This window comes from Acomys minous (genome assembly GCF_964271855.1).
Source record: "Acomys minous genome assembly, chromosome: 16".
In the NCBI taxonomy this organism is placed as follows: domain Eukaryota; kingdom Metazoa; phylum Chordata; class Mammalia; order Rodentia; family Muridae; genus Acomys; species Acomys minous.
The window spans coordinates 88,323,133-88,338,849 of NC_140498.1; the positions used below are offsets into that span (position 1 = coordinate 88,323,133).

The following is a 15,717-nucleotide window of genomic DNA, read 5'->3' on the forward strand; positions in this document are numbered from 1 at the left end:
AGGTAGGTGGCCCTGGTTCTGTGCTGTGGGGAGCGAAGCCCAGGCTGTGCTCCCATTAGACAGGAGGGGCCTTGCGTGGCAGCACCACACGCTGCCCGTTATTCTCTCCTTCCTTTCTTCCCATTCTTTCTTTCACTCCTGTGCCAGCCCACTTACCCACTGTGCATCTGCATAACCAGCCACCTGCCCATCTGTCTACTCACCCATCCACCCTCCCATCCATCCTGCCATCTTTGCACTCATCCATCCATCCCGTGAGCCACCTGCCCACCCACCCACTCATCTACCTGTCCACGGATCCGTCCTCACCTACTCACCCAGACATCCACCTGCCCCCCCAGCCATCCACCTGCCCACCCACCCACAAAGTCCTCCCTGTGCACTCTCACAGGTTGCCCAGCTGTGGGGCACAGAGCTCATAGCCTGTGAGCCAGAGGTCCTGAGAGGTGTACACAGTTTTACCCCAGCCAGCCTGGCACCTGTCATGTATTCTGAGTTTTGTTGGAAGTGGAGAGTTGAGGTTTTTTGTGTCACCAAAGTCAAATTTACTCCACCTTCCCTGCCCTGAAGACAAGTATACAGGGTTGGTTTTCCAGGAACATGGGAGGGGCCACTGGTTTTCAAGATGCCCTTGTCCTGTCAGTAAGGACTTTATGTTAGCATGTGGTGGCCCTGCCTATGCATCCCGCAGCTGATTTGTCCCCCACCCTAGGCCCCTCTGTGGCCTAGCTGTGGTCCCCTCTCCTGATTTGAAAATGTGTGGGCCCCACTCTTACCCATGTCCCCACAGTGTGAGTGGGGAACATTGCTCCTCTGAGAGTCAGGGAAGATATGGGGGTGCAGAGGGAGACTGAGCAAGGCATGGTGGCCGGTCCTGTCCTTCCAGCACTCAGGAAGCTGAGAGGAGGATCTCCAGGTTGAGGCCTGCCTAGGCTGCATATAGACCTCATGTCACAAACAAACCTCAAAAGATCTTTGCTTTATAAATATATACATTTTTACTTTTACAATGAAAAAGTGCACATTATAAACACAGGTAAAGGAGGATGGGGTCGCTGTCAGGTGCATGCCTGCCCACTCTCCTCAGGGGTGCTGGTTTCCCCTTCTTGGGGTGGCCAGGGCAGCAGCAGTTGTCACTTGGGGAGCCCATTTAGACCTAGCTGCACCTTGAGAGCCTGCAGCTGCGCCAGACTGATGTTGCTGCCGCCACACACTATGATAACCAGTGAGGCCAGTGAGGCTTGCAGGCGGCCCTCAGCCTGCAGCCTGCAGACTACGCCACTGTACACTGCAGCCAACGCCGCACCACATGCAGGCTCCACCAGGATCTTCTCGTCATCTGCAGGGGAGGGGGCTGGTCAGTTATCAGCATCAAGTCTCAGACCAAACCTCAGTTTCTTCAGCCTGTGCTGAGGGTTCTCAGGCATGTGAGAGTGTCACCAGGCATGTGGCAGCAAGCTGAGATTATAAATAGTTGGCAGTTGTTCCTTTTGGCCACCCTGTTCAAGGCTGAACCCAGAGAGAGTTCCATTACAGACCACCTCCAACTCATCTCAGGCCTTTGCCTGTTGACTCTGGCTACCTGGAAGCTCAAAACAGGTGCTTTAAAAGCTGGTTGGTCCTCCTTGCTGCCATAGTTACCAGGCTTCTGTTTTCATGAGTGGCTTTGATATATTTTTTTTTTTACTACTGACTTGCTTTAGCTTCCATTCTTGAGATACTCTAGGCTGAGGTGGGAGAAAATCCAGGCTGAACATACCCACGAACTTCTCAATGGCGGCCACAGCCTCCTGGTCTGAGATGACCTCAGAGAGAATGGGGTGTTCATAAAACAGCTTCAGGGCCTGCGCCGCCACAGTGTTCACACCCAAGGCCTTGGCGACACTAGGAGGTGGGAGTAGGAGTAAGGAGAGGGATGGGTACAGGAAGGAGACAAGAAGGATGCTCATGAGAGGTAGGGACTGCAGGGGAACAGGGAAGCCCTGCCCAGCCCTGGGAACCTGCACAGAGGCCTAGGGCATCAAACTGTCCTGACTGAGGCCTGCAGACCTTGCTGCCGTGTCCCCACCTTGTAACCTCCACTGACTTTGTTCACTTGCCTCCTTCCCAAACCTTCCAGAGGGATTCATGGTCCCATGGCTTGCTTAGATTCTCACACAGCCTTTCCACAGCCTAATAGACATAGGGAGAGCTAGTCCTTCCTGAAGTAGCAGGCACTACACACTTCCTAAGCTCAGTTTTATAGAAGGGGAAACAGACAGATGGGGCAGCTACATCACATCAACCTAGGGTCCAAAATGGCTGCCTGAGTGCCAGCTACTGCACCCATATTCCATCTGGTAGGGAAAAATAGTGGTAGGACAGCATCACTCCTAACAGTGACATCATGCCCAGAAATCTAGAAGAATCCCTTACCTGATCCAGTGTTCCCTACCTGTAACAGAAACTGTCCTCTCCCTAGAAATCTCTCAGAACTGGGGACTGAGTTCTTTTGAGGCTGTTGTCTCATCACACTTGAGTGTGTTGACCTAGGGTCCCAAGTGGCTGTTTTGATGCCGGCCACCACACTCACAGTCCATCTGAAAAGAGCAAGTTAGGGCAGAAGGGCTTGTGGATGCCTAGTACAGACCTTGCCCAGCCTCCCTTGCAGCTAGGTGTGGCCATATGGCCAAGTTCTGCCCAATGGGTGGTAGGAGGAGGTACAGAGAGCTCTGATTGCCGAGGGTTGGTCTATCAGAGTTCAACCTTGTGATGGTGCAAAAGCCATTCACACTTGATACAAACCAGACCTTGAAAGTTGAACTTGGGTGCTTGCTTCAGCAGCACATACACTAAAACTGGAACGATACAGAGATTAGCATGGCCCCCGTGCAAATTCGGGAAGTGTTCAATAAAAGAAAAAGTTGAACCTTTTTCCCACCTATGAGTACAGTTCGCTCTTGCGATGCTGGGTGCCAGCCGTGAGCCATAGCTCTCCAGCATATCAGCCAGAACCAGCCAGCTCTGTCCTGTGTGCCAAGGAGTTTAGGTAAGGCATTCAGCTGGCCAGGTTGAATTAATTCACAATTTCAACTCTAATGATGGGTTTGCCCACTGTCAGCTCAGGAGCAGCCCCACTTTGTCTTTAGATACATTCTTCCTTTTTTTTTTTTTTTCAGACAGAATGTGGTGGCTGGCACAAAAACAGCCACTCTTTGGACCCTAGGCCAGCACACTCACAGTGGTGGGGCAACAGACTCCAGGAACTCAGTCACCATCGTCAAGGAGTTGCCCCTAATAGACTTTCTCTTTTTCTTTTTTTAAGTAGGGAGAAATAAAGTTCACTTTTGTTTAAGCTGCTGGTTTGGGATTTGGTTATAAATTCTTTGCAGGAAAGAGGGTATTTTTTCCCCTCCCACCCTGTGGCCAGGATCAGCCAGGGTCTTGCACATTTTGGAGGCCAGATAAGACATGAGGCAAGAGGACCTCAAGGATGATGGACATCACCATGTCACATGAACAGACGTGCCTCACATGGCTGTGTGGCTTTGGCCAAATGACAAAGAGTCTCAGTTTCACAGCTTGTGCAACAGGGAGGTGCCTTAGGCTCACCTGGTGATCTTGGGCAGAGTGACCAGCTTTCCTTCCTTGATGGCAGCATGGAAGCTGTGGGCGCCAAAGGTCTCCATGGCGATGATGGGCACATCTTCCCAGCCCACCTCCTGCAGCCCCTGGACCACTCCGCACAGCAGGCCCCCTCCACCCACAGACAGCACAATGGCCCCAGGCTTGGCACTCAGTGTTTCCTTCAGCTCCTTCACAATGGAAGTGTGGCCTTCCCTGGGCAGGAGAAGGGTGGCAGGTCAGGTCAGGGCTTCCTGAAGACACAATGGCTGGTCAAGGATGCCAGCTAGGATCTATATTTGCCTCCATCTCAGACAGTGATGAACCCCCCTAGCTGGCCCCTGCCCACTCCCCAGCCATGGCCTCATAGGACCCTGGTTATGTAGAGACAAGACCTCCCCCCAGAGGGGATGCCCGTAGGAGTTGGTGGATAAAGCTCCCACTTCCTGCCCACGGTGGACACTGCCCTTGGATGCTCATCCCCCACAGACTCTCAGGGGCTGAGATGGGTTGCCCAGGGCAGATGCTAGCGCATGAGAGCCACCTTCACGGATGCTTTCCCAGCCCGTTTGTTCCTAGTCACCCCCAGATGAGCTGATCTTTCTGAGTCTCTGTATCTGGGGAACTCCCCCCTCATCGCTGATGTATGCATCTGGGTGTTTGTGTGTTGTCTCCTGCACACAATGGGTGTGCAGCAAAGAGAACCAGCAGAAACTACACATTATGACAGGTACCTGCAGGAGGAAGTGGGGTGGCCCCAACTTACCAGATGAGAGGGTCATCGAAGGGGGAGATGTACACCCAACCTTGGTGGTTCTTTTCTAACGCCTTGGCCAGTCGGGTGGCATCATCCAGCATCTTGAGGGATGGGGGCAGGAAGAAATTGAGATGAGGGGTGGGGGTGGGGACTCTGTCTAGATGCCACCCGTGCACAGGTCTGCACTTACCTCTCCCGCTACTTCTACTGTGGCTCCTTCGCTCTTGAGCCGCTCGATGGTGAGGGCAGGCGTGGTGCAGGGCACAACAATAGTGGCCGGGATGCCTAGCCTCCTGGCAGCGTAGGCAGTCGCCATGCCCGCGTTGCCCGCTGTCAAGGTGGCAATGGAGAGGGTGTGTCAGTAAGGAGGGCCTGGGACCCCAGGTGGGGTTTCATGACAGGCTCTGGACTTCCCTCTCCTTCCGAGTGACCTCTGCCTCATTATGGAACCCCAAATCTGGACTGCTATGAATGCATGCATTGCTGCAGGGACTAGAGCCCAGAGAGGGTAAGTGCCTGGCCACAGGACACACAGCCTAGGATAGGAAGGGAAAGAAAGTTGCCTGGGCACTTACCTGAGGAGCAGACAAAATGTTTACAGCCTTGATTTGCCCTCTGTGAAGACAAGAGGAGGAGGACTCAGACCATCCCCCAGTCCCTCCCAGTGCGACACCTTCTATCTATGCTGAACTCACCTTAGTGTCTGAATCACCTTCCCTCAGGCATCTCTTCCCCAAGGAGACTAGCTGGGGCAAGGGGCCAGGTGTCAGTCTGTAGAGACCCTCATGGGTGGGCACCCCTTAGCCAGAGAGAGCCCTGATACGTGTAACCTATTCTAACATTTTTTATTTTTATTTACTTATTTATTTATTGTTTATTTAAGACAGTTTCCTCTGTGTAGCCTTGCCTGTCCTGGATTTGCTTTATAGACCAGGTTGTCCTTGAACTCACAGAGATCTACCTGCCTCTGTCTCCTGAGTGCTGGGATTAAGAGTATGTGCTGCCATACCTGGCTAAAATTATTTTATTTTTAAAAATATTTATTTAAAATTGTGTGTGTGTGTGTGTGTGTGTGTGTGTGTGTGTGCGCGCGCGTGTGCACGCACGGGCACTGAGTGGGTGTTAGGAACTGAACTCAGGTTCTCTGTAAGAGCAGCCAGTGCTCTTAACTGATGAAATGTCTAAACTCCAACCCCTAAAATTATTATTATTACTTTTTTAGAATCAGACTCTTGCTGTGCAGCATAGGATGCCATTTGCTCTCTACCTTTCTGCCTCAGTTTTGAGTCCTGGTTGTACATCTGCACACCTGGCTCTAGAACTGTCAGGTGGGAGGGACTGCCACCCTGCCAGGGTGCCACCCTGCCCTGTACCGTCTTGCAGAGGTGGCCGATGCCTCGGATCTTGAAGGAGCCCGAGGGCTGGGAGCTGTCCATCTTTAGGTACACACTAGTGCCGGCCACTTTGGACAGTGCCATGCTGTCACGCAGCGGGGTCTTCACGTGCAGGGGCTCCTGGGCGGCCATGGCTGTGGGTCAGGGAAGAGATACAGAAGGTCAAGAGAGGCTGCCCTCCTGGGATCTGGGACCCATCCTTCATACACATGATGATAAAGAAAGGGCATAGAAATGAATCTCAGCCAAGTAGGTGGCCAAGCCCTCAGCTTCACCCCCAAAGTTCATGACCTCAGAAATGTCCTTAGGCTTTAGCTTTGGGCAAGTGCAGGTGAAGGGACTTGTTCAAGCTGGCTCAGAATAAGCCACAAGATGGGGCCAGGGATAAAGCAAGGCCAGGGCCAGCCACGTTCTGTGTCTGCAAAGTCACCAGGAACCAACCTCAGCTGACCTGGTCTCAGGAACTCAGAGCATGTCAGCAGACACAAAAGAAATAGGCCATGTGGGGTCTCTGTGGAGAGTGTCCCTCGGGTCCCCAGCACTCCTGCATGCTCAGCATTTTGCCCTACTATATATTACTTATTCAAGCACGCACATGCGCACGCTCGTGCATTTGTGTAGGTGTGTGTGCAGACGCCTGAGGTCAGCATTAGGTGTCTTCCTCAGTTGCTCTCCAGCTTATTTTTTGAGACAGGGTCTCTCACTGAGCCTGGAGCTCACTAATGCAGTGAGACTGGCTGAGCGGAAAACCCCTGCGATCCTCCTGCCTCTTGCTTCCTAGGGCTGGCATCTCAAGCATTTGTTTCAGTGCTTGGCATTTTTGATGTGGGTTCTGGGGGTACAGACACCAGTCCTCATGCTCTCAGGGGAAGCCCTTCACAGACAGAGCCTTCTCCCAACCCTCCCTCCCCCCAGCTTAAGAAAACAAAAAGCAAAACAAAACAAGAACCCCAGTATGTTTTGGTTGTGAATCTAGCCTTTGACCCTCTTATCTCAGTCTCCCGATTGCTGGGATCTCAGGTGTGCCCCGTCATGCCTGGTGTGCAGCACATACATATTTTTAAAAATGAGCTTTGGGCTTGGTGCAAGCCTGTAACCTTATCACATGGTAGGTGACAGGAAGAGGATTTGGCATTCAAGGTCAACCTTGGCTATATTATGAGTTTGGGGCCAACATGGGCTACAAAAGTCCCTATTTCAAAACAAAAGAACAAAACCAAACCCCCGCCTCCAAAGACCTGGAATCCCACTATCAAGCTCTGAAAGGCTTTCAAAAAAAAAAAAAAAAAAAGCCAGACGTGGTGGCGCACACCTTTAATCTCAGTATTTGGGAGGCAGAGGCAGGTGGATCACTGTGAGTTTGAGTCCAACCTGGTCTACAAAGCAAGTCCAGGACAGTCAAGATAACACAGAGAAACCCTGTCTCGAAAAACAAAAAACAGAATTATAGAATTTTTTTCCTGGCATGAGGACCAGAGAGGCAACACAGACCCCTGACCCACCCTCATCACATGCTCCCACGTTAAGAGGAAGCCTTGACACAGGCAGAGGCTACAGTGACATGTATGAGTTTGACTAATGGCACCATGAGTTCCCTTTGGTAGCCATGACAGTGAAGAAGCCTTTGGGTTAATGCTGGCTCAGCCTTTGTCACATTGAGGCCCTGTGAGAAGCCCCAAGAAAGATCTAGAGTCAAGTGGAATCAAACACAGGCAGATGGTGGCTCTTTGAAGCATCCACACATATGGCACATGTGTACGTGCACATGTGTGAGTGTATGATGGAGACTCAAACTCATGATCCTCCTGCCTCAGAGTGTCAAGTGCTGAGATTACAGCAAGCCCACTAGACTTCTCTTTCGTAGCCCTCTTGAATGACAGTCAGGGAAGGACAGCACACAGCGAGAGTACCTCCAACTTCGCTTTATCCTTCAGTTCCTGGCTAACCCCATCTTGACACACTGGGCCTTCTCTGACCTAAAAGGTCCAGCTGATGTTGTATTTGTCTAGGGGGGTAGTTCCCACCACAAATACCCCTTCCAGTTGGCTTTTGGGAGCCCTACCTTGGTCCCCATCCCAGGCCACTGCATTGGGGGCCTTTGGGGAAATGGGCAGGGTACTCCGCACTGATTCCCACCCTGGAGGCCAGCCCCACTGGGCTCCTGCAAGAGGAAAAGGCACAGGGGGTCGTGGCAAAGGTGGTTGGTGTCAGGCACGGGCTCCATCCAGGCCAGAAGTCCCCTCCTTGTCATTTAGCTCATGCAAACACTTGGCAAAGACAGCCTGTCACATCCCACCCTCCGTGACACCCTGAGCTAGAAGGTCCTACACCATCGGCCCATTTTACAGATCAGAACACGGAGACTTGGACCAGATGCACCCCATCCTCTCTCCCCTTCCCTAGTACCCCACTCTGGCTGTCCATGGCTGTCAATCCTGGGGTGAGGCTGAGGCTGGGGGCCACGTACCAGGCATAGAAGGAGCTGGATAGAGCGAGCAAGGGTAGATTGTGTCTGTGTCCTAGAAGAGCAGAAGGTTGGCAGGACTCTGGGCTCCAGGGCTTTATTCTCCAGCTGAGCCTCTGGGCAGCCAATAAGGGCCCAGGCAGGCCACGCCCCCAAACAAGCCCTGCCCCCTGGTCCAGGCTTGGATGGCAACAGAGGGAAGGCACTCAGTCCTAATTGTATCCTTTCCTACAGCCCTGTCCACCTCTCCTCCCCCTCCATGTTTTCTTCATTTGCAAATGAAGACACCTATCTCCCAAGGGCATGTAGGACCTGGGGGCGCACAGAAGAGCCCTTGCCAGGGGCCCTAGGGTCAATCCCACAACAACAGAAAAGCCGGGCAGTATAGTATATGGCCAAGAATCAGGCGCACCCCGGCCACATGGCAGCTCACACCTTCAATCCCAGCACAGTAGAAGCCAAGGCAGGAGGACAGCCTGGACTAAGGAGCGAGATCTTGTCTCAAAACAGGAAGGAAAAGGGGCGGGAGTATGGGGCTCCGTCACTGAACCTCAAATTAGCATCAAACTATAGAAGAGCGTTATACAGTGTAGAAATGAGATAGTGAGAGGTGGGACTTGGGGAGTTGTCTCCCAGCCCTGTGATTGACAGAGCTGCTAACTGCCACCCTCTAGGGGCTCTTCATAATAAAAGGGCAGATGAGTAAGACCCAGGGGACATGGGTTCAAGTCCTGGCTCTGCTCTTACTAGATACATGACTCTGGACAAAAACCTTGGCCTTGCACAGCCTCTGCTCATCTGTAAATGGGGACGACATGGACACCTCTGCCCCAGGCTTTGAAGATGTGAGTGCATGTTAGGTGAGACTTCAAATTAAACGGGCAGACAATGTGTTAGGAGCCTTCATCATCACCATTGCCACAATCACTACTGACACCACCATCAACACTACCCATCACCCTCACCATCACTGTCATCATCACATCCATCATCACCTTCACCATCACCTCTATCCCCACCACCCCACCCTCATCACTACTATCAGTACTATCACCATCAACAACACACTACCACCACCATCATCTTCATCACACCTATCTTCACTACAATCACCATCATCACCATCATTCTCACCATCACCACCATCAACACCACCATCATTCTCACCATCAACACCACCACCACCATCACCATCAACACCACCATCACCACCACCATCATCACCATCACCACCACCATCAACACCATCATCATCACCATCAACACCACCATCAACACCACCATCAACACCACCATCATTCTCACCATCACCACCATGACCTAGAACCGGGAGGTCTTACATCAGAAAACTCTCCCAGCTTTACTCCAAGTCTCTGACCTGTTCCTGGCTGTGTGCTGAGGTCTGTGTGTCCACAAGGCTAAATACACACACACACACACACACACACACACACACACACACACACACACATGCGCATGTGCAGCCTGACTGCTTCTTTTTCTGGCCTCTGATCCACAGGGATGACCATGGGGTGTGGGTCAGGGACATGAAGTAGGTAAGCCGGGATGACATGGATGTCACAAAGCCCATGTGTGGACACAGTCACTTTGTGTCTCTCTGTACCAGTACCTCATTGTCAGAGCAACAGGGTCCTGGTCCTGCACCATGTGTCTCCTGTGTGTGGGGCCTCACTTGTGCCAAGACAAACAGTGGATTAACTTCCTTAGTCTCATATTATAGGTCACGACAGGCTTGCAGGAGGGTGTTCACTGAGAGCCATTGGGCCAGAGGGTAGCTGAGGGTAATACTGTGGGGAGTCATAGTCTTTAGGGAATGCAGACCTGCTGGTGAAGCTGGCACCGGTGAGGGGGCTGGGCAGTTTGGGTACACCTGAGGGGGTCTAAATTTCATTTCTTAGATTAAATTTGATCAGGGTCTCCTGTAGTCCAGGCTGGCCTCTAACTTGCTAAGTAGCTGAAGATGTCTTTTTTTTTTTTTTAAGATTTATTTATTATTTATACAGTATTCTGCCACACGTGTGCCTGCTCAGATCTCATTACAGGTGGTTGTAAGCTACCATGTGGTTGCTGGGAATTGAACTCGGGACCTTCAGAAGAGCAGACGGTGCTCCTAACCTCTTGAGCCATCCTTCCAGCCCACTGAAGATGTCTTTTAGTTCTTGATCCTCCTGCCTCCACCTTTAGAATGCTAGGATTACAGGCATGTGCCAACCATGCCCACATTACAGGGTACTGAGGGTCCAACTCAGGCCCTGGAGAATGCTGGGTAAGCCCCACACTCACCACCTTTTCCAACGCTTTCACAAATGCCTCCTTCCCACACCTCAATCCAGTATGGCCATTCTCAGGCGAGTGATTTTTGCACCTGGGGGACACTAGACAGTCTCTGGAGATGTTTTCGAGTGTCACCAGAGTGAAGAACATCATACACAGTGACACTCATTTCCCGGGGCAGCTGTCCTACAACAGGAAATGGGCCGACTCCAGATTTCAACGGCTCTGTCTGAGCAACCACTCCAGCGTAGCAGCCTAACACACTGGGGCCTCCTTGTTCTGCCGTCTTTCTTCCTGGTACTGTGGCCAAGACTTACTCTCAAGTGTACAAAACATGTCTGGTTTCTTAGGTTTTCGAGACAGGGTTTCTCTGTGTAGCCCTGGCTGTCCTGGAACTGCTTTGTAGACTAGGTTGTCCTTGAACTCATAGTGATCCACCTGCCTCTGCCTCCCAAGTGCTGGGATTAAAGGTGTGCACCACCACTGCCTGACCATAAATACTTTTTAAAAATCTGTTAAGTGTGTGTGTGTGTGTGTGTTCTCATGTGTGCAGGTGTCTGCAGAAGGAGGAAGAGGGTGTCAGATCCCCTGGAGTTGGAGTTATAGGTAGTTGCGAGTCACCCAGTGTGGATGCTGGGTACAGCGCTGAGGTCCTCTGCAGTGGCAGCAAGTGCCCTTAACTCCTGAGCCATCCCTCCAGCCTCCTCCCCACTAAATTATTTTTGTTGTTGTTATTATAAAAGTAGGATCTTTTAGCCATGTGGTGGCGGTGGCCGTGGCTGTGGCTGCGGCAGCGCATACCTTTAATCCCAGCACTCATATAGGCAGAGGCAGGAGGATCTCTGTGAGTTCGAGGCCAGCCTGGTCTACAAAGTGAGTCCAGGACAGCCAAGCCTACACAGAGAAACCCTGTCTGGAAAAAACTAAAGAGAGGGGCGGGAGGATTTGTCTGAACAATGGGGCCTCCTTTGATTTGGGCTCTGTGTCCAACCTCTGTGGGGACGGCTAAGGACCGGGAAGCCATTGGGTTTTTTTTCACTGTGGTCATCAGCTGTAACCCTCACTAGATGGGTGGGGACCTCCCAGAACCCTCGTGGGACTGTTCCCCCGTGGCACTGTATGTTGCTGACTCTCACTGTGCCTGTGCGTCATTTGCTGATGTGTAAAAGCAGCCACCAAGCCAAGGTCAGGACCTGGCAATTGCTGGAGCCTCTCCCTGGGTTATTACCCATGGTGACCCATGGTGGACGTGGGGAGCTGGCCAGGTCAAACGGGGAGGCGGGGGCATGGCCACAGCTCATTGGCGAGTGAAGAGATCTGTGACAGAAAACCTCACACCCGGGAGAACATGCAGACAAAGCCCTCATGATTCTATCTTACATGGCTTCATTCTTAGGTCGGGTGGGTGCTTAATTTGAGGTGACAAAGGTGACAATTTGCTTTTTTAAAATTTTCTTCTTTTTTTTCCTTCTTCTCCTAGGGGTTGCAACATACTGGTGGCAAAGCAGTTGGGGTGGTAGCTGGTCAGTTACCTGGGGGCCTTCTGTGCCTCCAGCCCAAGGCATATCCCTTCATGGGCTTAACCTGCCAGGTCCCTGTTCCCACCTCTCGGCTCAGGAAGTCTGTGCACGAAAGGGTATGAGGTGAGACTTGTGACAGAGGCTGGCTGGCAAGTGTCAGAGGCTCCACTTACCTCAACAGAGTGTCCTGGGAACACGGTACACAGACAGTTGGGGCTGAGGTGGTGAAATGGGGATTAATGAGCAACTGGCCCGTGGTGGCCTAAGGTGTCAGGGACAGGAGCTGGCTGACAAACACAACAGTTGCCTCGTCCACACGCCACCCCACCCCCAGCCCCCATCAGCACCCCAACACAGCTCTGCCCCTGCTGTGTGACCTTTCACCAGCAACTTGTTTTCTCCGAACCTGTTTCAGATCATTGCAATGTTTTTGTTTTATTTATTTATTTTTATGCCCAGGTTTTTGTACATTCCGTGATGGAATGACGTCACTGAGACCTCTGCTGTGGGCTCCGGTGACAACAGAGAACTAGCTGCCGCCCCGGTGTCTCACACACATCATCTCTACCAAGCAAAGGCACAGAGAGGCTCACTTACCCAGGGTCCCTCAGCCAGGAATTGGGGCAGCTCCTGTGTGCAGCAGAGACTGGCTCCAAGGTCTGCATTCTAAATACCAAACCATAGGAGCCTCATGCCTGTTTGGCTTTGTTTCATTTCTGTTTTCATTAAAAGAGTTAAAAATTATATTTGTTTATTTATTCTCTCTCTCTCTCTCTCTCTCTCTCTCTCTCTCTCTCTCTCTCTCTCTCTCTCCTCTCTGTCTCTCTCTCTGTCTCTGTCTGTCTGTGTGTATGTGTGTGTGTGTGTGAACACATGCATGCAACAGCATGTGTGTGTAGAGGCCAGAGGTCAATTTTATTTATTTATTTAATGTGCATTGGTGTTTTGACTGCATGTGTGCATGTGTGAGGGTGTCGGATCCTCTGGAGCTGGAGTTACAGACAGTTGTGAGCTGCCATGTGGGTTCTTGGAGTTGAACCCGGGTCCCCTGGAAGAGTAGCCAGTGCTCTTAACCGTGGAGCCACCATCTATCTCTCCAGCCCTGAGAGGTCAAGATTTTGGCATCAATTCTGTCCTTTCACAATATTGGTCCTGGGAATTGAACTTAGGTCATCAGCTTGGTGACAAGTATTTTTACCTAGCATACCATCTCAACATTCCTCACCTCACCTTTTTTTTTTTTTTAAATGAGTTTTTCTGTGTAGCCTTGGCTGTCCTGGACTTGCTTTGTAGACCAGGCTGGCCTCGAACTCACAGCGATCAGCCGGCCTCTGCCTCCCAAGTGCTGGGATTAAAGGTATGTGCCACCACACCCGGCCTTCACCTCACTTTTTAAAAAAGACAGTCTTCCTATGTAGCATTTTTTGACACTGAATTAATGGCAGCCCTCCTGCCTCAGCCTCTAGAGTGCTGAGGTTACAGGCATACTAGCACTTGGCTTGTCCTATTACTAATTTTTTTTTTTAAAGATTTAGTTCAATATAGTGGTGCATGCTTTTAATCCCAGCACTTGGGAGTCAGAGGCAGGAGGATTTTTTTGAGTTCAAGGCCAGCCTGATCTACATAGTGAGTTCCAGACCAGCCAGAGTTACATATTGAGACCCTGTCTCAAAACCGAGAACAAAAAGGAAAAATGACGATGACCATGATGATGACGATGGTAATAATAATTATTATTACTTTGGTTGTTAGAGACAGAATTTCCCCATGTAGCCCTGGCTGTCTTGAGACTCACTCTGTAGACCAGGCTGGTCTCAAACAGACATCCACCTGCCTCTGCCTTCTGAGGGCTGGGATTAAAGGTGTGCGCCACCACCTCCTGGCTTATTCTTTTTAATTATGTGTGTGGTGTGTGTGGATACGCGCATGTGAGTATAGGTGTCCGTGGAGGCGTTAGCACTGCTGGAACTGGTGTTGTGGGCGGCTGTGAGCCACCTGGTGTGGGTGCTGGGGACTGAACTCGAGTCTTCTTCAAGGGCAGTTTGTGTTCTTAGCAGCTTAGCCCGTTGCCGGGCGTGGTGGCACACGTCTTTAATCCTAGCACTCAGGAGGCAGAGGCAGGCAGATCGCTGTGAGTTCAAAGTCAGCCTGGTCTACAAAGCAGTCCAGGACAGCCAAGGCTAACACAGGGAGACTTTGTCTTGGAAAAAAAAAACAAACAAACAACAACAACAACAAAAAAAACCCAAAAAACAACTTAGCTGGTTTCTCCTCTCTCTGTGTCTCTGTGCGTGCACTAGCATGTGAATGCATGTGTACACATGTGTGCAGCTAACTTGGGTGGTGGAGGGGAAAAGAGGAGTTGTTCGTTGCTCTCTTCATTTGCACAGCAAGCCTAAGGCTAGCCTAATCCATTTCAGTTCCTAGGGCCTTGTGGTAGAGAGCTCTTGGCTGATGTGCACAAAGCCCTGGGTTCTATCCCCAGTGCCGGGGGTGAGCGCCTTGGGTGCATGCTGTGGCTATATCGTAAGCATATAATCAATGTAGATTCTTGCCTACAGCTGAGGTATTCCTCCACCAGAAAGCCTTCTCCAGACCTACCCTACAGCCACCGGTGGAGACTTTTTCTGCCTTTTGTCCTTTTGTGGCCCCAGTACCCCGTGCAAGATTGGGCGCTTGCCAACGATGGGGGAGAGCAGAGGTGAGCTGGGTGGGGTCCTGGTCACAGATCACAGCTAAGCAGGTTCACCTGACCCCAGGTAGCCAGCCAGGGGTTAATCATCAACCCTGGGAGGGAAGAGGTCACCCTTCCCTAAGGAGGATACATAGGGGACACTTGTGTGGCCTGGGCCTTTCTTTTACATCTAGGACACCTAACCCTCCACCTTGTTTTAAGGCAGTGTCTTCACTGAGCCTGGAGCACACATATTGGACTAGACTGACTGAGTAGGAAGCTCGGACAGGCCCTTTTAACAGGAGTGCTGAAGAGTCGAACTCAGATCCTCAGAGACTCTTCTAAGTACTTCATATGACCCTAGACCTCTGCATCGACATGCCCACCCTCACCCCCAGCACCCTGCTTGGGCTCCCCGCATCCTTCCTGCTCCCACCTTCTATAGCAAGGGCATCCTGAGGGCTGGGAGTAGGCAGGGGACACAATATCTTGTTTGAGGTTAAAGGTCTCGGGACTTAGCAGGCGGTAGGTGTCTGGTAAATATTTATTTATCGAGTACACGAAGGAGTGAACAGCTATGGCTTTGAACAGTAAGAGATGGCTGGGGTTCCTCTGTTGGCTGTCAAATAGCTGAGATGGGACTGTGATCCGGACAGGACAGTCCCTGCCTCATCCTTGTCTTTCTTCTTCCTTCCTCCCTACCCCCCCCCCTTTTTTTTTTTCGAGACAGGGTTTCTCTGTGTAGCCTTTGCTATCCTGCACTTGCTTTTGTAGACCAGGCTGGCTTTGAACTCACAGTGATCCACCTGCCTCTGCCTCCCGAGTGCTGGGAATAGTATGTGCCACCAAGCCCGGCTTTTTACTCTTTTTGTTTTGTTTTGTTTTGTTTTTTCTTTTTTCTTTTTTCTTGTGACATGGTCTCTCTATGTAGCCCCAATTGTCCTGGAACTTGCTATATAGACCAGGCTGGCCTTGAACTCACAGAGATCTGCCTGTTTTCTGCCTCCCAA

At 51.3% G+C, this 15,717-nt stretch overlaps 1 protein-coding gene across 3 annotated transcripts; it reads right to left on the reverse strand.

Moving 5' to 3' along the window:
* Positions 1–40: 40 nt before the first annotated feature.
* On the reverse strand, positions 41–12,753 carry SDS (serine dehydratase). 3 transcript variants are annotated; one of them, XM_084763462.1, is made up of 9 exons: positions 8,222–8,280; positions 7,817–7,915; positions 5,734–5,888; positions 4,936–4,975; positions 4,551–4,690; positions 4,370–4,461; positions 3,592–3,819; positions 1,760–1,884; positions 41–1,339 (listed from the first exon to the last, which is right to left on the reverse strand). In XM_084763462.1, exons 1-9 carry the CDS (start codon positions 8,226–8,228, stop codon positions 1,134–1,136), a joined length of 1,092 nt encoding a protein of 363 aa, XP_084619588.1. In that variant the 5' UTR covers positions 8,229–8,280; the 3' UTR covers positions 41–1,133. The 3 variants fall into 3 exon arrangements, with proteins under 3 accessions (XP_084619588.1, XP_084619590.1, XP_084619589.1); XM_084763464.1 differs by lacking the exons at positions 7,817–7,915; positions 8,222–8,280 and adding an exon at positions 12,631–12,753; XM_084763463.1 differs by lacking the exon at positions 7,817–7,915.
* Positions 12,754–15,717: the final 2,964 nt, after the last annotated feature.

Coding starts and splice junctions, on each gene's coding strand:
- SDS (XM_084763462.1), bottom strand. Junction 1,885..3,591: donor ACTCTGCCCAAGATCACCAG/GTGAGCCTAAGG, acceptor CCCACCTCCTAG/TGTCGCCAAGGCCTTGGGTG. Junction 1,340..1,759: donor CGCCATTGAGAAGTTCGTGG/GTATGTTCAGCC, acceptor CCTCCCCTGCAG/ATGACGAGAAGATCCTGGTG.